This window comes from Diospyros lotus, chromosome 7, assembly GCF_014633365.1.
Source record: "Diospyros lotus cultivar Yz01 chromosome 7, ASM1463336v1, whole genome shotgun sequence".
In the NCBI taxonomy this organism is placed as follows: Eukaryota; Viridiplantae; Streptophyta; class Magnoliopsida; order Ericales; family Ebenaceae; genus Diospyros; species Diospyros lotus.
Genome location: NC_068344.1, coordinates 33097525 through 33120969, shown reverse-complemented (window position 1 = coordinate 33120969; position 23445 = coordinate 33097525). Strand labels below are relative to the sequence as shown.

Here is a 23445-nt window from a genome sequence, read left to right as displayed (position 1 = left end):
GAGAGAGAGAGAGAGAAAGAGACTAAAATTCATTGGTGATGGGTTTTGTTGATAACCATAATTGATAGTTGCTAAAATCTATTATTAATGGAACCAGAGATTTCAACTAGAACCCATTGCTGCCATGGGTTCTAGTTTTAAAACACCATTGCACTAATGGCTTCTTAATCACTAAACTCGTTGTCATTTTAACTCATTGTCGTTTTAATGGGTTTATGCAACTTGAAACCCAAATAAAAAGATATACAAATAGATAGAAAGAGAAAGAGAGATGGAGGAACGGCCGACAACGACTTATTATTGCTTCATCTTCTTCTTTTGGTTGTTGTTGTTTCATCTTAATTCTTTTTTTATTATTATTATATTACTTATTCTTCATTTGGTGTTAGCGGTCAACGTTTAATAGAGATGAAGATAGTAACATTAGAGACGAGATAGCGATATTCAAGATTGAACAATAAAAAATATAATGAATAAGATAAGAATAAAAATATATATGAATTTTTATATTTGTTTGAGGGTAAAATAATATATTTTACTTTGTCAAAATTAACTTTTTTTTCTCTTTAACTTCAAAATTGAAAAGTTATCCATTGATCTGTTAGTTTTTAAACATTAAGCATGCATATTCTCTACATTATAGGATAATGTTTAAAGGTAGTAGTCTTTGTATCTATTGTCAAACACAAATAACAAAGAAGTTTGATTAATTATAAGTTAGTAGGATGAATTAATATTCATTTAAGGAACTTTAGCTAAACCCATTTTTTTGTAATTGTAAGGCTAATCATTTGTTCTTAAGAGCAATGGTTTAGATCAAGTGCATTTACTTTATCTTATTTTTAATATTTAAATAATTATTTAAATTATTCAAAATATAATATATCTATCACTGTTAATAAATATTTTGTGTGTTATATATTTATATTAACATAACACGATACAAATATTATAAATATTACTATAAAAATAAAAACTAAATATCTAAATAACAATGTTAAATATAATTTTATTGTCAAATTTTTAATTCAATTAAACTTTTTTGTAAATAGTAAATACAAGGGCACACACTTCCACATACCTTGAAAAGGCGCGAATTCTGCTGCTCAACCGCTCAATTACCCTCCAAAATTCGGTCGGACGAGCGTTCACAATCCCATTTCCCAGACCAAAACCCCAACAAAAATGGCGGATTTCATAGAACAGCTCGAAGAAATCAAAACCCTTTTGTCCTCCAACGCCAAAGCAAACAGGCCATTCGCTTACTCCTCCCTTCTACACCTCCAAGAACAGTCCAGTTCCAGCGCCGATCCTTCTCTGATCCACTCGCTGGCAAATGCTTCTCGCTCCCTCCTCTCTTCAATCCTAGCCGATGTTTCAGACGACGATGAAGAAATGTGGGTTTTTGCCTTTGAACTTCTATTAAATCAATGTATGTATATATATGTTATGTTTATGTATTGGTTTTTGTTGGGTTTTTAGTGCTGCACAGGCTTTGAAGTGTTTGGGTTTCACGATTTACCATCCGACCCTTGTAGCCGCAATTTCAGGTAGTGAAATGTTCTGTTTTAGTTTTGAAGTTTTCTTTTCCGGATTTATTTTGGGTGCTTGCTTGTCGGTTTGATGGATTGGTAAGCGTTCATTTTGTATTAGAAGGATGACATGGTATTGTTCATGGAATTGGAGTTTCTTAATACACTATGTTAATGACACGCATTTCTCTGTAGTTTGCAGATTTTATTAATTTGAGGTAAATGGGAAATAGAGGAACGATAAAAATAATGACATTGGATGGGACTATTGAGTACAGAAGTGAAGGAATTGCTGAAAATTTCAATGAAACTCACACTTACTTCCTTATGTTAAAAGATTAGACATCAGTGGTGACCATGCTTAATCTTTGTGTTTATTTGTTTCTCATATGCTTATTAGAAAAGACCTCCAATGTCTCTGTGTGAGGTATGGGAGTCCCTGCTGTGCCTCCAATCCCTTCAACTTGCCCCAGGGTAGGTGCCACCATGGTCATGTCGCACTCATCACCATCCTAATCTTCAATTGAAATTAAACGTGGTCTAGATCTATGCCATAATGATTGCCATGTTTTATACTTCACCATAATTGAAGAAGGAAAGAGAGAATTCTGAACTAGTGTTAGCTTTTGTGCATTGCAGCTGCTGATGCTTATCGCATTCTAGCTTCATTGGCTGAAGTCATCATAACCACAAAGATGAAGGTAAATTTTGAAACATGATTGTTGGTATCAAATTCTCATTGTTCAATTGGTCTTGAAGGTTTTGTAACATGTTTACCCTGTTGTCACAGTCTGTCTGTAATTTAGGAGCTTGGTGTATATCAATCCAGCAACTTGATGCGGTATATTTATCTGCAAATTTGCACTCCTTATTGAGGGCAGTTGTCCATGCCATTGACAATCCTTCAGGTTCCATGTCTACGTCATTTGAGGCTATCCAGGTTATTTTATTTTGTGTAATACAGCTTTTTTCTTGCTTGTTATATTAATTGTTTGGATAATAGAAATGCCCCATCATTAATAGGGAAAACACTACTGTTTACTGAATTCACTTGCCAGACCATTTTCCTACATCCTTGGAGATGAATAGAACATGAATTGATAACTGAAACTCTTTGATGTCTATATTAATATTGAGAGAGATCTACCATACATGTTGGTTAGCAAGCTTCCTACTTATGCATTGTGATTAGGAGTTTGCAGTGTTACAGCTACCTTGGAAGGATATTAAAGTGTGTCTAAGTTAACTGATTGATGTGCTCTTGTTCTTTTTGTTTTTTTTATTTTTTTAACATTCCTAGACTTGATTGACTTTGTTCATCTGCGAGGACCACAAGTAGACTACTAAACCCTCTATACTTTCTGAATTCCTTCCTTCTCTTTAGTGGCTAGGGAAGAAGGAAAAATATTTCCAATGTTGTATTTTGTTTTTGTTTTTCGTTGTATAACTTTCCCACTAGTCTGCATCAGCTTAATTTCTGACAATAGATTTGATAGATAAAAAAAAAAAAAAACGTGGGCACATAGTAACTATAATCAAGTGTTGATAACATCCTTTTGATATTAAAGATCATCAAGTGCAATCTAATTGGGGTTTGGTGTAAATTTGTCGAAGGGGAATAATTGGGGTTTGTTAAAATGTCCAAATTCAGCATGCAAGTAAAATAATGAAGCTTAAGCTTCAAAATCAGTTACAGGGGAAAGCATTTGCATTTCTAGATGATTCAAGCTCATCTTCATCATTTTTATGTGAAATTATTCATGCTTACTTAAGCCATCAATCAATGCATTGGACAATGGCTGTTACACATGTGAAATTGTATTGTAATTGTTAGCTATTTCTGTTAACTGGCACATTGGTGAAATTTCATACGTATATATATATATATATATATTTTTTTTTGGGGGGGGGGGGGTTGCCTTTTCAACAAGTATCTTGAAATTCGTGCTTGTCTATCTGAATGTTGGTTGACCTTGGATTTTATCACTTGTTGAGCTCAAATATTTGGAGAATCTAGTGCAAAAATGTCTAAGATCAGTGGCTTGCATATTTCTATTCGGTTTATTAATCTAAATTCCACTGTTCATACGAGTGTTGAATTGAAAAGTCTATGGTCCAATATTTTCTACTGACTTGCTATTATTGTTATAGGCATTGATGAAGTTAGCAACTCAGTTAAATGAAAACATGAAGGAAACATCAAATATATGGGCTCCTACATTATACAGGAGACTCATCAGCAATGACAAAAGGTTGAGAGATATGTCAGAAAGATGTTTGCTGAAGATTAAGTCTATAATATGCCCTCCACCATTAAACCTCTCCAAGGTAATCCACCTATTTAGTTGTGAAATTCCATCTGCTTTTGAACTCATCTTTTGGGTGGATGTGTGTTTGTCTTAAACCTGAAATGGACAAATGGCATGAAGGGAAGTGTTATGGGATGAGAGGCATATGTGCTACTTCTAGTGCTGCACCTGAAATATCAATTAACTAGTGTAAGGCTGGTGCAAAGTAATGTGGTACCTGTATTGCTTTTATCATCCTCATGCCCAAGGTTCTAATATGATACATGATTTGGTCATCTGAAAATTGATCCATAAACAATATAACATAATCTGACTTCTACAATAACCTCATGACTGTATGGTGGGATGACCAGTTCCCGCTGACTTTTTATTTGGAAGAAACATTCTCATTAGAGTTGGATAATGCCACGCAAGTTTGTTGACAAATATCTGTTTCCTTGTTGCCTTTTCCTTTTGAGCTTTGAGGCTTCCTTTATAATTACCTGTCATATTGCAGATGATATAGATTAATTAAGCTTAGAATAAGAATCCGTTTGGATTTCAATAATTGAAGCATGTTTCCTCTTACATAATTATATTTTTGCTTGAGAAGCTTATTTCCTTTTTGTCTCAGGGTTATGTATTTAACCATCTCATAACACAATAACTATGGTAGGTTTAATTTCACTGACTGATTCTCTCTCTCTCGTGCTGCTCGCACACATGCATTTGTGCATGTGAGCTTGGAATAGTGTTTGACAATGGAAACAGGTTACGTGTTAGCCTCTCATTTATTTCTTAAAATGATAAAGGAGTTTAAAATATTGTAGTAGCTTTATTGTTTCTGATTGGGGTTCCTGACCTAATTGGGAGCTTTTTTGTCAAAGATTAAGCAAGCTATATTGCTTGCATTCTATAAATGGTAGCTTCCATGCCCCTTATTTCCAGTTGAAATTGATGAGAAATGAAAGCTTGAGAGGGATCTCCAGAGTTTTATAAGTCATTACCAACAAGCAAGGTTCAAGTCTCATAGTTAACTCATTTTTAACTTTGTATAATTAATGAACATTGGAAATTATTTAACAACTACTGCAATAGCATAAAATCTACATAAATTTACAGGCAGTGTGCATCTCTTCAGGGAAAAAACACCTATATTCTCATTATTTTCTTCATACAGATGGACTTAAAATACTTGAAATTCAAAGCATGTAAATAGGGGATCAAATGAGTTCAGAAATATCTGAATTCATTGACTTTCACTATGATAAATCTAGTTGTATGATGTGGAAGTCAATGCAATCATCAAATGCATTAAGTGCATGCCCACCTCACATTTGTAGGTGTAAAAAATCAAATTGTTGAACCTTGAGGTCTTGTCAATGATCATCTTACATAGAGTTTGGGAAGTAACTGTAGAAAAATATGTAATAATGCAGTTTTGTATATTTTGTTAAGTGTACAGTTTGTTACATTTTTGTCCCTAGGAGATTGTCTTTTTCCTACTGCCTTATCTGGCAGTTTCCAACTCTTAACCAACTCCTATGTTACGGTTACTCTGTATCACATATATTTCTTGTCAGATTTGAATGAGAGTATGTTGTTTTTCTGTGCAAAACTTCATGGTATCAGAGCAGTCCTAATTCCAATTTGGTCATCCCATATCCATGACTGATTCCGATTGTTGCACCAAAATTCTGTCATACTTCCTTCAAGTTTTTCATCTGAAATGGCATCCACCATTGAAGTGTCTTCTTCCTCTCAAATTCCCTCAATTTTGACCCCTACTAGAGGATTCGATTCCTCTGCTCTTCTAATTACCAGACATAAACTGAATGGAAACAACTATCTTCAGTGATCTCATTCAGTCATGATGTTCATTTGCGGCAAAGGTAAGGATGATTATCTCACAAGTGTAGCCCCTAAACCAAAGACAGATGACCCAATGTACTAGATGTGGAAGACAAAGAACAATATGGTCATGTCATGGCTTATCAACTCCATGATGAATGAAGTTGGTGAAAACTTTATACTCTACAGGATGACACAAGAAATTTGAACTGCAGCCAAGGAGACATATTCTGACACAGAAGATGCAGCAGAAGCCTTCGAAATTGAAAGAATTCTCCATGATTTCCGTTAAGGGGATCTTACTGTCACCCAATATTTTACTCGGTTGACAAGATATTGGCAATAGCTTAATATGTATGAGACAACATGGGAATGTCAAACTGATGCTGGAAAGTTTAAGAAGATTGTTGAGAAGAAATGAATTTACAAGTTTTTGTTGGGTCTCAACAATAATCTAGATGAAGTCCGGGGGCGGATATTGGCCATCATACCTCTACCAAATCTGCGTGAAGTAGCCTCAAAAGTGCAACACGAAGAAATGAATGAATTTACAAGTTTTTGTTGGGTCTCAACAATAATCTAGATGAAGTTCGGGGGAGGATATTGGCCATCAAACCTCTACCAAATCTGCGTGAAGTAGCCTCAAAAGTGCAACACGAAGAAAGTCGAAAGAAGGTTATGATGGGCATTGCAATTCAACCACCAACTACAGAAGTTTCTGCCATGCTTTCTTGGGGAACGGATGATCATTGCACCAAGAAAGGAAGACCCTGGTGTGGTCATTGCAAAAAAGCAAGTCACACCTAAGATATTTGCTAGAATATCCATGGCAAACTTGTTGATTGGAAACCAAGAAGAAAGAAAGTCGGGGACACCATACTATAATAGAAGAGAGTTCCATTGCAGTTCAAAATGGTCAATTCAACAAAGAATAACTGGAAATTCTTTAGCAATTGATCTCCCAAGCTCAACAGGCATCAATCACTACGACTCTAAAAATTACACTATGTATTAGTGATGGTTCCATATCAAAAGTGTCCGACATGAGTTTTGTGATCCTTTCCGAGAACCTCACACTTGAATCGGTTTTATTGGTTCCAAAGTTGGATTGTATTAGTCAACTTGCTTGGATAAAAAACTGTGCTACTAAAATTTTCCGAACTCGTGTTTTTTAGGATTTGAATTTGGAATAGATGATTGGTAGTGCTGAGTTGCATTCAAGACTTTATATGTTCAAAATGATCAGAAGACAGTTGAAGGGAAATGTTCTTTTTCAGTTCTTAGGTCTAGTAAAAATAGTGAAATTATGTTATGACACTATCGTTTAGGTCATCCTAGTCTTTTGTATGTCAAAGAACTCTTTTCATCCTTATTTAATAAAAAAATAGTTGATATTCATTGTGAAGCTTGTCAATTGTCAAAGCATGTTTGCTGATAGCGATTTTTTACAAGTGTACGGATTGCACAGGTGATAAAGTAGTGAGTAAGAGCATTGTTCCCACAAGGATCAGGTGATAATTACCAAAATTATATTAACCCAAATGTTATTTAAATAATTAATTAATTTAAGGAAACAAAATGAAATAATAACATAGAAAATAAATATGAAGAAGTTCAAGTTTTGGAGAGCACTAGGGTATTTCAATTTCATCTAAATAATCTAATTTAATTTAAATGGTTGATGATCCAAACTTAATTATTCATGCAAAGATAATTAATCACACATGTCAAAATTTTACTTTTGTTTCAATTATATTCTTGAGGTGTTTATTATCTAGATCAAGTTATAGATTTTTCCTTCCGGGCTAAATCTATATCAACATATCAATTAAATATTGACCAAGTATTTGATAGTATTAAGCATAATAATAAACACTTGCATGAATAAAGAAAATCAATCCATAAAAATCAAATTATCATATTACATCAAAACACCCGAGTTATAGAGTTTAGTTCATATTACAAATGATAAAATTCATAACAAAATAAAAGAACATAAATATAGAATTTAAAGGAAATGGAAGAAGAGAAAAGAAATTCTTTTGATGTGTAGAATTTCCTTATCCAAAAATGTTGTCACTAATCTTTGAAGAAAATACAAGAAATCCTCCACTAAGAATGCTCCAATTCTCTAATCCTTCAAGCTCTCTCACCTCTAACTTCCCCAATTTTTCAGCCTTCATTCTCTTTTTATACTCATCACTTTTTTCTTTTCCTTAATTTCCTCCTTAAAACATGGATTAAACCATACCCTACCTCCCTAATTTCCTCCTCCATTTTTCCCTTTCTATGTTTCATGCCACCCATGCCCAGTCAAAATTTTAAGTCCCACACTCAAGGAAAAGTACAAAAATAATCCATCAAAATATCAAGAATTACAATTTAAGAATTTTTGTAATATATGGGATTAATTTGATTAGACTTTTGGGCTAGGCTTCTTTGGTCAATTTTGGCCTAATTCTTCATGAAATAGGCAGCTCAAATAACCCTTAAAAAGCCCCTTAATTCATCTACAACTCAACCCAACTTGGGAAAAATGGAATGAAAAATTCGTAGGTAATTCTGGTTTTTTAATAGCTTTGACCTTCTGTCATTCCAACAGCCGTAACTTTCTGTAGAAAATTCGGATTTATGCATCGTTTAAAGCGTTGAAAAGTAGGCATATAGAGCTTTCACATATATTTTTTCAGAATTTTTTGAAATTTCAATTGGTCCAGTTTTTATTTTTAATCGGACCTTTGAGTAGCGGAAATCCATAATTTTTGTTTTTCTTTCTCTCTTTTTCTTCAAATCCTATCAACATGATAAATTACCTAAAATTAATATAGAAAACATATAAAAGGACAAGAATTAAACATAAAATTAAGCAAGAATGATATAGAAAATATGTAGGAAATTTTAGCACATCATTTGCAATTCTTATCCACATCAAAATTACCAAGAATCTCATCATTTCTCATTGACTCATCTATACCTTTTATAGTGTTTGGTTGTACTTCTTTTGTCCATATTCCTCATCAAAATCGATATAAATTTGACCCTAGAGCCATCAAATATATCTTCCTAGGTTATACTCCAAATTAGAATGGATATAAGTGTTATTCTCCTCTCACAAAGAGATTTTATCATTCTATGGATGCTATTTTCGTAAAAAAACAGCCATATTATTCTGAAACCCACATTCAGGGGGAGAGTGAGAACTCAAAAGTTCAGTTTTTGGATTTTGAACCCACTCCTAGGGTCCTTCTTTCTATTGTCATTGTCACAGAAAATCAACCAAAGGTATAGCCCCTTAGTGTTCCTTCAATTGTCAATGACAAAGAATTAATTGTCTACTCTAGAAGGAAGAAAGATCAAGGGCATGTAGAAGAACAAGTGCAACTCACTACTAACCATAAAGCTAAATCGAATTCAAATCCAAAAGAGACACAATAAGGTAATATTGTTTCTAATTCTGAAGAGGTGAATTTAGATGATCTTGATCTACCAATTGCCCAAAGAAAAGGTGTAAGGTCTTGCACGAAGTATCCCATCTATAACTTCCTAACTTATAAGAGGTTGTCCTCGGAATACGGTGCTTTTACTACTAATCTCATAGACATTCAAGTTCCCAACAATATACAAGCTCTCCAAATACCTGAATGGAAGCAAGCTATAAATGAAGAGATTAGAGCACTTGAAAATAATGGAAGTTGGGATGTGGTCAATTTGCCTCTTGGAAAGAATCTAGTTGGATATAAATGGATTTTTACCACAAAGAAGATGGAAGTGTTGAAAGGTTCGAGGCCTGGTTAGTTGCTTAAGGTTTCATATAGGCTTATGGTATTGACTATCAAGAGACCTTTGTTCTTGTTGCCAAATTAAACACAATTCGAGTACTTTTATCTCTTGTAATGAATCATGGCTAGAAATTATATCAACTAGATATCAAGAATGTTTTTCTCAATGGAGAACTAGAAGAGGTGTACATGGAGATACCTGCAGGTCTTGAGAATAGGACAAACCCAAACAAAGTCTATAAGTTGAAATGTTTTTGTGGTCTCAAACCATCTCCTATAGCATAGTTTGACAGATTTACTAAGTCTGTAAAGAAGTTTGGTTATTCATGATGTCAATCTAATCATATTTTGTTTATAAACAATTTTCCTAGTGGAAGAATATCCATTATTATTGTGTATGTGGATGATATAATCTTAATAGGAGATCATGAAGAGGAGATTGGAAAACCCAAGAGGTTTCTTGCACATGAATTAGAAATTAGAGACTTGGGAAATCTGAAATATTTTCTTGGGATGGAAATTGTAAGATCCAAGATAGGTATTGTGGTTTCTCAGCGCCAATATGTTCTTGATCTACTTAAAGAAATTGAAATGCTTGAATGTAACCCTTTAGATACTCCAATGGAGATTGTCACTAATGATAGAGGAGAAGGAAAAAGTGCTCTTGCTGACAAAGGAAGATATTAGAGACTTGATGGAAAAAATTTCTGCCTATCACACACAAGACTTGATATTTGTTTTGTAGTAAGCATAGCCAGGCAATTTATGAAATCCCATCGAAAAGCATATGAATCGATTGTATCACATTTTGAGATATCTAAAGAAAACCCTTGGGGAAGGTTTGTACTTTAAAAAGACTAAGAAGAGGAATATTGAGGTATTCACTGATGCAAACTATGTTGGTTTTATTATGACTGCAAGTCAACTTCTGGATATTGTACTTATATATGGGAGAAACCTGGCGCAACAAAAAGCAAATAGTTGTGGCCTGGAGTAGCGTTGAAGCTGAATTCTGAGCAATGGCTCATGGAATATGTGAAGGAATATGGTTAAAGCGATTACTTCTTGAACTCAAAATTGCAGTAGGTAATCTAATTAACATATTGTGTAATAATTAAGCAGCTATAAGTATAACCAAGAATCCAATTCATCATGATTGAACTAAACAAGTGGAGATAGATAGGCACTTCTGATAGGATTCCAATAGAATTCCAATACAATCCAATATCAATATATTCCAATCCCTTTCAACAGAAAAACAAGAATGAAACAGGGCATTCGAGAGGCCCTAACTCTCCCAATTCTCTACCAAAAGCTCGCTGTCCAATTCTCCATCTCCTATCCTACTTATACCACCTTCCCACGCTTTCCTAACAGAATTCCCCATTCACACTGCTGATTATTCCTTCAGCAGTGTGGATTACAACTTTACCCCTCCTTCCCCATGCGCACATGCTGGTTGTTACACCTGCATGTGCGGTCCCCTTAATTCCAGCCTCAAGCCTTCAGTTGCTTGTTACGCCTATGATAGGTTTGTTGCACCGACGGCCTATCAATACTCCCCTCTCGGACTTTCACCTTGTCCTCAAGGTGAAAAGCTGGAAATTGTTGCTGAATCATGTTGTAGGGCTCCCAAGTTGCCTCTAACGGTGGTAAGCCCTTCCACTGGATCAGGATATCCAGCCCGCTTAAGTTAGAACCCTTCCCAGGCCGCACTCCCAACACTGCTTCTGGTTCAACCTTCATTTCTAAGTCAGCCTGCAGCTCTAGGGGAATCTGCTCCATTGCACCGGGCCTGCCCTTAGCTTTTTTCAACTGAGACACATGGAAAACCGGGTGAACCCGGCAGTTGACTGGGAGTTTGAGTCTATAAGCCATTGACCCCACTTTCTGCTCAATTTCAAATGGCCCATAGTATCTCGGAGCCAGCTTCTCATTAGGTCTGCCAGCTAGGGACTTCCTTCTATACGGACGTAATTTCAAGTAGACAAAATCACCAACTGCAAATTGCACATCCCTTCTCCTCCGGTCAGCCCCCTTCTTCATAATCACCTGAGCTCGTTCCAGCTGGTTCTTGAGCTCATCCAATGCTAAATCTCTCTCCAACAACTGCTGTTCCACTGTTGATACCGGGGTTGATCCTTTGTCAAATCGGATCAAGGTTGGCGGCTCCCTCCCATAAACAGCTTGGAAAGGAGTAATCCGTGAAGCAATGTGGTATGAGGTGTTGTACCATAATTCCGCCCATGGCAGCCACACATACCACCCTAAAGGCCTTGCTGATGTAAAACAGCGCAAATAAGTCTCTAAGGTCCGGTTGAGTACTTCCGTTTGCCCATCCGTTTGTGGGTGGTAGGCCGTACTACGTTGAAGCTTAGTGCCTTGAAGTCGAAATAACTCCTCCCAAAAACGACTCATAAAAACCTTATCTCGATCCGAAACAATAGTCCTAGGCATACCATGCAACCGTACTACCTCTTTTATGAAAATTCCAGCTATTGCTCCAGCTGTAAAGGGGTGTTTGAGACCAATAAAATGGCCGTATTTGCTGAGTCTATCTACAACCACCAATATAGCATTCATATGACCTGATTTCGGTAACCCGTCAATAAAATCCATGGCTATATCCTCCCAAATCTGACAAGGAACCGGAAGAGGCTGCAAAAGACCCCCTGGAGATAAGGACTCATATTTACTTTGCTGGCAAATGACACACCTTTCCACATATTGGCGTATGTCCCGCTTCATGCCCGCCCAAAAAACACTTGCTGCAATCCGCTTATAAGTCTTTAGGAACCCGGAATGACCCCCTACACTGCTATCATGACCCTCTTGGAGCACCAAGGGAATTAGGGAAGACTTCTTAGGCAGGAACAACCGCCCCTTATAGAGGAGTTGGTCGCCTACCAGCTGAAAATCTGAGTTGTAAGCTGGATCCGCCTTTAATTTCTGTATGATTCCCTGTAAATAAGCATCCTTCTCCACTTCTTGGACTAGCTGATCGAGTTGCACCACCCTTGGCACCGTTAGAGCGAATAGAGCTGCTGGGTGGCTGATTCTCGAAAGGCTATCTGCAGCCTTGTTCTCCAATCCCGGCCGGTAGTGTATCTCAAAATGGAAGCCCATTAGTTTCAGCATCCACCTTTGATAATCCGGGCTCACCATTTGCTGCTCAAACAAAAACTTCAAGCTTTTTTGGTCCGTTCTTACTATGAACTTCCTTCCCCAAAGATAATGTCTCCATTTCTGGACTGCAAACACCATGGCCATCAACTCCCTTTCGTAAACCGATTTTTTCCTCTCCGATGGTTTAAGAGCATGGCTGTAATATGCAATCGGTCTATGATTCTGCATCAACACTGCCCCTACTCCATGCCCTGAAGCATCGGATTCAATTATGAGGGGCTGATCGAAGTCCGGTAGTGCAAGAACTGGCAGCGACACCATGGCTGTTTTGAGCTCCTGGAATGCTCGTTCAGCCTCTCCATCCCAACGAAAGTTGTTCTTCTTTAGTTTCTCGGTGAGGGGCCATGCCATCTTACCATAATCCTTCACGAACCTCCTATAGTACCCCGTAAGACCTAGGAATCCCCGCAACTCCTTCAAGGAACTTGGCACTGGCCAGTCGATCATGGCTTGCACCTTGCAACGATCAGCCGACACGCCTTGTTGGGAGATGATATGGCCCAGGTATTCAACCTCCAACTGCCCAAAGGAGCACTTCTTTTTGTTGGCAAACAACTGATTTGCGGCCAGCACAAAGCACACAACGTAAGTGCTGCAAATGTTGGTCAAAATTTTGGCTATAGATTAAAATATCATAAAAAAAAACCAACACAAACCGACGCAAATACTCCCTGAAGACATCATTCATCAAGGATTGGAAGGTGGCCGGGGCATTTGTCAATCCGAAGGGCATGACGAGGAACTCATAATGGCCCTCATGTGTTCGAAAGGCGGTCTTTGGTTCGTCTCCAGCCTTGACTCGAATCTGGTGGTAACCAGATTTGAGATCCAATTTCGAAAAAACCTTCGCGCCATGTAGTTCATCCAGCAATTTATCAATGACTGGAATAGGAAACTTGTCGGGGATTGTCACCTTGTTGAGAGCCCGGTAGTCTACACAAAACCGCCATCCCCCATCCTTCTTCTTAACGAGCAACACCGGGCAAGAAAAAGGGCTAACACTAGGTTTGATAATACCAGCTGCCAACATCTCTCGTACCATCTTTTCGATCTCATTCTTTTGAAGATACGGGTAGCGGTAAGGCCGAACACTAACTGGGGGGGTGTCGGGTAGGAGATTGATGGCATGATCTCTGTTTCTAGTGGGTGGCAGTCCCACTGGGTTGGAAAAAACTCCTTCAAACTCGACCAATAATTCCTCCAAACTTCCGGGCAACCCCATTTGCAGCTCATTGCATTCCGCAGCCACCTCTCCAATTTCCAACAACACTCCCTCCCCACTCTCCTTCAACGCCTTCATCATAGCTTTTAGGGAGACTAATGTTTTACTTAAGCTAGGATCACCCTGCAAAGTCACTGCCATCCCCCCTACTGAAAACTTCATGGTCAGATTCCTCCAATCCACACTCATCTTACCCAACGAAGCCAGCCATTTCATGCCAAGAATGACATCCGAACTTCCTAACTCAAGGGGAAGGAATTCTTCCACTATTTGCAAGTTATCCAAAGACAATTTGACCCCTTTGCAAACTCCTGCACCTTGTACCGCCATTCCAGTTCCCATTATCACCCCATATCCCGCCGTTTCCGTCCTCGGTAAATTCAAGCGTTGCACCAACTCGGAGGAGATAAAGTTATGGGTTGCTCCCCCATCCATCAGAACTACCACTGGCTGCCCTTTTATGAGCCCCCTTAGCTTCATCGTTTGAGGGGTAGTTAATCCCACCACTGAATTCATAGATAATTCAATCACCTCTCTTCCATATTCCACCCCTTCATCACCTCCTTGCTCCTCTTCTTCTTCTGTCGCAGTCTCGCCTATTTCTTCATCATAGAGCATAAGCACTTGGAGCTCTTTGTTCTTGCACCTATGGCCAATCGAGTACTTCTCATCGCAGCGAAAGCAAAGGCCCTTCTCTCGCCTTGCCTTCCACTCAGCCTCACTAAGTTTCTTGAAAGGAAAATTGCCACCATTACCTGCGGACTGAATTCGGAGGCCTGGCTGGTTCACGGACCTTTGGGAGGAACCCACACCTTTCGCGGGTACCGGTGACAGCTGACTCGCGATTGCGGTGGTGGTGGAATAACCGCTCCTAGTTGACCCAGCTGCCCGATGGTAATGTTGAAGAGCTAAGTTCTTGTCCTCAACGCTTTGTGCCACCACCATAATTCGATCCAGCCCCCGCGGTTGTAATACTCTGATCTCGGCTCGTATCTCTGGGTTGAGGCTGTTGAGGAATTGGCCCTCCAAAAACGCCTCCGGCACATCAGGTACTGCCGCAGCCATGGTCTCAAACTTCAAACGATACTCCTTCACCGATCCCTCCTGCCGAAGAGCCAAGAACTGCTCCTCTAACAACCCCTTCTGAGTGGGGCGAAACCGGCTCAGAAGTCCTTGTTTCAGGCCCTCCCAGCTCCGAATTCCTCTTCGCCTGGTCTCCCATTGAAACCACGACAGTGCTGCGGCTTCAAAACACAGGGCTGCAGAGTCAATCTTCTCTTCATCCATGAGTTGGTTGACAGCAAAATACCTCTCGGCTCGAAAGATCCACTCATCTGGATTGTCTCCTTCGAAGAGAGGCATCTCCAATCGTCTTCCACGTAAGTCCACCCGGTACTCGCCCCCACTACCCCTTCCCGGATTGCAACCCCCCTTAACTCCAGGGGTTACTTCGGAATCCAAAGTGAATTCCGAAGGCCCTTCCCGTTCTCTGGACTTGTTCTTCCTTTCCCGCTCCAGCTCATCCCACCTCGTTCGTATGAAAGCGAACTGTTCAAGCAGCATCGCTACATTACGCTCCACCGACTGTACATTCCCTCTAATGTCGTCGACCCCCCTTTTGACGCCTTCCACCGTCGACTCCAACTCGCCAACACGCTCTGTCAAGTTCACCATCAGGTGCGGATTGGCTCTGATACCAAATTGATAGGATTCCAATAGAATTCCAATACAATCCAATATCAATATATTCCAATCCCTTTCAACAGAAAAACAAGAATGAAACAGGGCATTCGAGAGGCCCTAACTCTCCCAATTCTCTACCAAAAGCTCGTTGTCCAATTCTCCATCTCCTATCCTACTTATACCCCCTTCCCACGCTTTCCTAACAGAATTCCCCATTCACACTGCTGATTATTCCTTCAGCAGTGTGGATTACAACTTTACCCCTCCTTCCCCATGCGCACATGCTGGTTGTTACACCTGCATGTGCGGTCCCCTTAATTCCAGCCTCAAGCCTTCAGTTGCTTGTTACGCCTATGATAGGTTTGTTGCACCGGCGGCCTATCAACTTCATAAAAGAAAAAGTTGAAAGTGGAACTGTCAATATTTCCTACATATCTATTGCTCTACAGATTGTGGACATTCTAACCAAGGCTCTACCAAAGACCAAGTTTGAGAATATGAGATCTAAGCTAGGTTTGCTTAACATTTGCAACCTAACTTGAGGGGGAGTGTAGAAAAATATGTAATAATACAGTTTTGTATATTTTGTTTAAATGTACAGTTTGTTACATTTTTGTCCCTAGGAGATTGTCTTTTTCCCACTGCCTTATCTGGCAGTTTCTAACTCTTAACCAACTCCTATGGAGCAGTTACTCTGTATCATATATATTTCTTGTCAGATTTGAATAAGAGTATGTTGTTTTTTTGTCCAAAACTTCAATGACCTTTATAGATTGGATATTTTATAATATCACATGGCATTTGCTGAACAAAATTTTAACTTTTGCTTGTGTCTTGTTTCAACAGGCTCTTGCCATAGACATTAAGAAGAAACTTCTTCCTGGGATAAGGGAACTGCTAAACTGTGGCTTGAAGATTCAGGCCATTAAAGCATGGGGATGGTTAATTTGCCTATTAGGGCCTTATGCCATGAAGAATCGGCATTTGATCAATGAGATGCTAAAAGTTCCAGAGCAGACCTTTTCTGATGCAGACCCACAAGTACAGATTGCTACATTGGTATTCCTCTAATTCCTGATAACAACATACAAGCCTTAATCCCACTATATGGTTCGGCTAATTCCTCCAATTCTTGATAGGTTAAGTATTTTCTTGTGCATAAACATTGGCATTTCTGATAAATTAGAACAAGGATCACTGTTTTGAAATACTTTATATGCCGCCCTGTAAAACTCATTTATTTTCAGAACCCTTGTCAACATCTTGCTTAGGAAGGGATGTGTTTAACCTTCTTATCCAAAATTTTTACCATTCACAACAACCACCTGGGCCTGTGATAATTTGGCCTAAAATACTTAATTGATAGAGGACAAAGGTTCAGGATTTGGATTTTTGGATAATGAACCTCAGATTTCCATTATCATTCCGAAAACAACTTGTACCATTCATGTGGTTAAAAATTTGCATATTTTAGCACTCTTGCATTGTTCATGACCCTGAAGGCACTTAATATGGATAATGTCAATTTATGTCTTTAAGGTAGGGAAGAAATCAGCTATGCCAAATTCCTGTAATCTAGATTAATATATACCTGACCCAAATTTTCCTTTTATTTTTTCTTTATTTTGTGGAGTTTTTTTTTTTCCGCCCTTGGGAGGGAGCAATTGGGCTATGGCCCAACCTAACACAATGCCTTGTTAAATATGTTGGTGAGAGAGTAAATGGGCAGACATCGAATGAACTAGTATTAAAGGTTCACAAGTGGGCCAATCAAACGCCGCACACTTGTTCCGCCTGAAGTATTCAGAAGAATGCCAAGCCACAGAACAAACTTTTGGTGCTAGGTTAACTCCCAGACATTTCATCCCAACCCAGATGTCATGATCCTAGGGTTTAAGCTAGGGTATTTTAGGTAGAAACCGAGAATACAGAGAATTTGGAGGGAGAATTAGATTGAAAGGGAGGGAAATACAACAAGAATTGAGGGAGAAATGTAGTCAGAACAAAACCAAGAGAGAGAATCAGAGAGGAACAAGAGAGATCAGACTAGCAATCTGAGATTCAATTATCATTCATCTATGCCACTCTCTACCTAATCTAACCTATTTATAGGCTACAACAACAAAGTACAATCATTACAACAGCAAAGTATAATAACAATGTACAACCTACTACAACACATATAATACATAATTACTATTATATCCTTGGGGATCCTTGGGCCCTCGACAATTTTCCCCTCCTTGAGAGAGTTCTTGTCCCTAATTACTTACGATGACTAGCCACTACTCTTCATCCAATCCCTGTCTTCTCTATCAGATTTATCCTTCTTTCTTTCTTCTTCTAGGCAAATTCCTTTTCACTCCTATGTTCCTTATCTTGTTGTCAACGGGGCTCAAGAGTCACATTTAGTTTATCCATGTACACCAGATCTGTAGGCCAAAACCTGATTTGATGCTGCAGCTAACCAACTGGAATACGAACAATCAAAGGAGCAAAAGTCTTGTTCCCAATAGCAGAACTTTTAACTTATTTTTCCTCCTTCTCTCCGGCTCTATCCGGCAGATCCTCAAATACTAGCTTTGCATTGTTATCAGCTATTGGAGGAGTACCTATTTCTTCAACCAGACGATCACCTTCAATATTTACAGACTCTAGCGCCTTTAAAGCATATTTTTCTTCCTGATTATCGTAATCTAGCATAGGTGCATTTTTAGCAAATTTCTCCTCAAAATCTCTCCACTTACAACAGGCTCCACTTCGAAATCCAAGGAGTTTGCTGCCCTAGGGGTTGGTCTAAGTCCAGCAAAGATTGGATCAGTCCTTTCCTTGGGAGGAAAGTCAGGTGACACCCTTACCTGATTCTGCCTTGCGAACATCACCATGAAATTTTGCATTTGCTCTCGAATTTGACTGCCTACTTCCTCGCGCATATTGCCGACTTCCACTTGCATCTGATTGATCACATTGTCAAACTTCTTTTCCATTGTCTCTTCCATCGATCCTACAAGGATTTGTAATTCTGACACGTCGCAGACATTTGCTGCAACTGTGACTCCATCTGTTTCATTCTGGTTCTATCCGCCATTGTTATCTCTATCTGAGGTTTGTGTCGCAGCTTCCTGAAAGTTTGTATGGATCACCGGAATCGCCTGACTCTGCTTCCTGCCGAGGACAGCCTTCTGAGTTGCCTGTTGCAATCGGAATTATTGCTAGGCTATCGAACAGATTCAACCTCTTGGAATCCGTTCTCTAGTAATTTACTTCTGAATTACCATCTCAATTCAACTATAAGTATCTCCTCTGATCAACTGTGACTGATCATCAACGATTGCACTCGCTATTGTTCAATAATCGCTCAAGATCCGCTTCCGACTGCGCCTTCCTTCTCACCTCTATCACAGGCAGCAACTTGGGTCTAGTCGCTCTGGTACAACAACCGAAATTGCCTGGATCTGCTTCGCCTTCACATGCCTTCACAATCTGGACCTTAATCACTGCTAAAAAACTTCCTGATTCTCAGTCGAAAATTGTTGCCCTGTTCCGCCTTTCAAAAGTTTAGCTGAATTCAGCTATTAAAGTTTCCGAAATCACAATCGAGAACTGTCAGCTCTGATACCATTTGTCATGATCCTAGAGTTTAAACTAGGGTATTTTAGGTAGAAACCGAGAATACAAAGAACTTGGAGGGAGAATTAGCCTGAAAGGGAGGGAAATACAATATGAATTGAGGGAGAAATGCAGTCAGAAAAGAACCAAGAGAGAGAATCAGAGGGAAACGAGAGAGATCAGACTTGAGAGAGCAATCTGAGATTCAATTATCATTCATCTATGCCATTCTCTGCCTAATCTAACCTATTTATAGGCTACAACAGTAAAGTACAATCATTACAACAGCAAAGTATAACAACAATGTACAACCTACTACAATACATAATTACTATTATATTCTTGGGGATCCTTGGGGTCTTGACACCAGATTGATGAAGTTAATCCTGAGATATAGTTTTGCCTGAAGCAAAGCAATTAATACATACATATATGTATTCTTGTTAGAGTGCCAAGGATACTACTTATCTTGCTTTATATACTGGACAGAATATCCTTCCAGAAAAAGATATTTCAGTATGCTCAGTAACATTTTCAATTCTTGTGTCAATTACTTTCTAAGTAAACCATACACCATCAACTTGCAGGTTGCCTGGGAAGGTTTGATTGACACCCTCATTCAACCTCCAGAAGGAGCTTCTGAGATAAATATGATGGCTGAGCATAGTCTTGAGCATGGCGGAATACGTGAAGGGAAAACTAGTGGAATAGAAAGGGAAGGATTTTCTAAGAGTGTAAAGCTCATAATGACACCTATATTAGGAATCATGTCAAGTAAATGTGAGATATCAGTTCACTCGTCCTGCCTTAACACATGGTGTTATCTGCTGCACAAACTTGATACCTCTATCAACTGCTCTTCAGTGATAAGAACTGTTTGGGAGCCGATCTTTGAGACAGTGTTCTGTGTTAAACCTGATAGTAAGAGCATTGGGTTATGGATTATCTGCCTAGATCTGCTTGATGAATTTATTTTGACAAGAAATAGAGATGTTAATGATGACTTGAATAACCCAGAAAACCGCCAACTATTAGCTAAACCCCCTACTATTGGACCTCCAATATCTGGTGAATGGCTATGGAAGCATTATCCAGTTAAATGGTGGCCGTGGGATTTGAATAAGTTGGCCTTCTGCATCAAGATGATTCGTGTTCTTCTCAGTCAAGGATCAATGGTGACTGTCCCAGCAGAAGAAAAGAGTTTGGCATGCAATGCCGCCTTTAGGGTATTCAGATCTGTCCTGAAGGGAGTCAGTGGTGTATTTAAAAATTCATCCACTACTTATGATGAGGTTATGTGTTGTTTCAATGGAATTTTAGGTTTAGTAAAGGGGATATATGCCAACATAAATCCAGAACATAATGGCACCAATGACTTACTTTGTACTTGCCTTGAGTTTGTAGAGGTTATGATTCAGGAGTTAGAGCCTTCTATCCTTGAATCTCCTCTTTATAAGGTACCATTAGACCTCAACTATATTGAGCATTTGCAGGCAGTTAATGAGTCTAATCTTGCAGATTTATTTGCAGTCCGCTCTATAGCTTACCTGGATATGGTTTCACCCATTGAATATTTAACTATACTTGCTTTTTGTGGGTTGTTCAATTCAAGTTTGGATGCACCCGGGTCAGAGTTCATACTGCAAGGTGCCTGCAGAGTTTTCAAGCTCGTATTGTCTTCGTTCGATCCCTCTGAAATTCTCCATGATATTATTAGTTTATTGTACAAACATGTGGGATTTGATTACTTAAAGGTGTGGATGGTAATAGGAAATAGTCTAAAAGACTACATCATTGAAGTGAAGGACATTTCGTTTTTGATGCATGGGTCTGATAGCCCTAATTTTTTGGGAGTCTGCAATCTCTTTTCCTATCCATTTGTTGCATGTTTGTATCTGCAAAAACGATTGACAATGGTGCAAGATAGCCTGCTGCAGGAGTCATGTAGCATTTCATTACAATCTCAAAGAAAACTTGACCTTGAGCTTGAACATGTTATTGAAGTCTGGAAATCACTCTATGTTTGTTTTCATGGTGCCTCATATTCTGAGAATTCCACCTCAACTGGTTTTAATGATGATCTTTTGTTAACATTGAATGGGTGCTTAGATAAAGTAATAGAAATGCTTGAGCGTGGCCCTGAACTTAATCCAAGAAACACTCCTTGTTACCCAGTTCTCCTCTTAAGTGGAAATGTTGCAATATGCATTCTGGAAGATATGATTTCAGCAATCAGTTCTAGAGGAAGCATAGAAAGAGATGATGTTGACCGCAAGCAATCCAGTGGCATCAGTAACAGCTTGGAATTCATTGCAAGGTAAGTAAACCCATGTGCCAATTTTATTATTGTATGCTGGTTTAGGAGCATTTGGCAGGCTCGGTGCTTGTAGTGCGTGAAATCTGGCTAACCATGTGAGGAGTATCCTTTAAAATTAGGAACTGTATTTTCAGAGGACGAGGTGACTTTTTCTAGAACTTCTCAATGAAGGATTGTATTGAAGATGAAGAGATAAATATGATTTGGTGAAACTCAGCTAAACTTTTTTTCTAATTCTTTCAGAACATGCTAAACCCACCTTTTGCTTAGTGATATAGCAGTTTGGTGAAGTGGATGACAAAATCAGAAATTTTGACCATAAAGGAATTTTCCTTTATTGAGGCTTCAATCCTCATTGTTAATTATTGCTAGAACTGCAATTCTCATCCTATACTTCAATCTTCACAGTTACTTATTGCCCATATTTCATGTGGTATTATGCAGATTCATGACCCTGTCATGGATAATACCAGAAACAAACCCGCCAACCAGTCTTGCTGTAATCTCAAGGTATGTTTTTGAAAGCTGCTGCTTTTTGTACTTGGTTCATGTCTTGCATTGAGTCATAACAAGTTCACGTCTTACTGCGAGAGTTGCAGGGTTTTCTCAGTGTTGGTGCACCTTATAGGCTGCCTTCACTTGAAGAAAGATATCCTTGCCTTCTTCCAGGTTTTTTTTATCTCTCACTTGTGTTCCCTTGTTTGCAAATTACAGTTCTATGTAACAAATTGAGGAAACAGAGCCTTTAAATAAGCTTATCTGCCATTTTTTTCCCTAATTCATTTCTTTTTATAATTTGAAGCAATATTATAATAGACTAGCAGCTACTTGGCTTTTTTTTTTTTGTTGTTGTTGCCGGATTGCAGCCATTTTGGAAGTTGAAATATAATTTACCACTTCATCCTTCACCCTGGATCACATTGTCCATGAAAATGGACTTTTGTGGTCACCTACTGTTGCTCTTCCTCAACTTGTTTCATATTTGTATTTGTTCTTGTCACAGAGCATTCATTCTTTTTGTTTTGAATTCTTGTTTCTTTTTCAGATAATATCAAGTCCATTACTACATTGGCTGTCAAGTGCGGAGCTGCCACGTGAGGACACAAATCAACTCCAACTACTATGGACTGAAACCCTTAACTGTTTGCAGAGTAGTCGCTCACTGATAACCTTCGATTCCTCCTTCCTTAAACTTCAAGCACCTCTCCTTGAAAGAACACTCAACCATCCTAATCCTTCCATTTCTGAGCCTACAATCACCTATTGGAATTCCACATATGCTGTGCAGACCAAGTTGGATTACCCTCAAACCTTACTTCCTGTACTAGACAAGCTTTCTCGGAATGGAAGAATAAACCTTTGCAAGAGAAGCAGTCTCGATGCAGCAAAATGTAATCCTTTAATGACTGCTTCACTTAGACACAGAGTGTCTGCAACACATAACATGAGCTCGAAAAGAGTAGAACTGGTGGAAGACAAAGCGATTAAGCACAACAAGAAGCAGTCCTCTTATCTGAAGAGGAGAAGGCAAGAGCTAACTGAGCATCAAAAGGACGTGAGACGAGCACAGCAAGGAAGAGACAGGGATTGCAACGGACATGGCCCTGGTATCCGAACTTACACCACTGTCGATTTCTCTCAGGGGTACGAGGAGTCGCAAAATAGTCAGGAAACTCAGGATCCATGAACCATCTTGGAGACTCGAATTCTGAGTGTTATAGTAATATTTAAGGCTTGGTTTGGCATTTAATTATCACTTTAATCTTATGCTCTTCCTGCCCTTGTTTCATAATCTTGTGTCGAATGGATGTGTTCTAGTTTACACATTTCTGTCTTTGTATAGAGATGTTGGATGTGCTTCATACATGTGTAGATATGTGTTACAGTGATATAGATCAGTCTCCATTGTGCATCCTCCTACATCTTTCAAATGAAATTCCCTTGTACATTTCTCGGCCACTGAATGCCTTTCGGTATC

At 38.8% G+C, this 23445-nt stretch overlaps 1 protein-coding gene across 1 annotated transcript; it reads left to right on the top strand.

Annotated features, from left to right (window-relative positions):
- The first annotated feature begins 1075 nt into the window (after positions 1-1075).
- Positions 1076-23445, top strand: LOC127806635 (uncharacterized). Its single transcript, XM_052344048.1, has 10 exons — positions 1076-1397; positions 1483-1550; positions 2172-2233; positions 2323-2472; positions 3684-3860; positions 16388-16600; positions 19738-21467; positions 21912-21977; positions 22067-22136; positions 22513-23445. The coding sequence occupies exons 1-10, from the start codon at positions 1186-1188 to the stop codon at positions 23152-23154; spliced, it is 3390 nt and encodes a 1129-aa protein (XP_052200008.1). The 5' UTR covers positions 1076-1185; the 3' UTR covers positions 23155-23445.

Bases quoted from the DNA above. Each gene is read 5' to 3' on its own strand.
- LOC127806635 (XM_052344048.1), top strand. From the start codon at position 1,186: ATGGCGGATTTCATAGAACAGCTCGAAGAAATCAAAACCCTTTTGTCC. The intron at 1,551-2,171 runs GTAGTGAAATGT...TGTGCATTGCAG, and splicing joins CCTTGTAGCCGCAATTTCAG to CTGCTGATGCTTATCGCATT. The intron at 3,861-16,387 runs GTAATCCACCTA...TTGTTTCAACAG, and splicing joins CACCATTAAACCTCTCCAAG to GCTCTTGCCATAGACATTAA.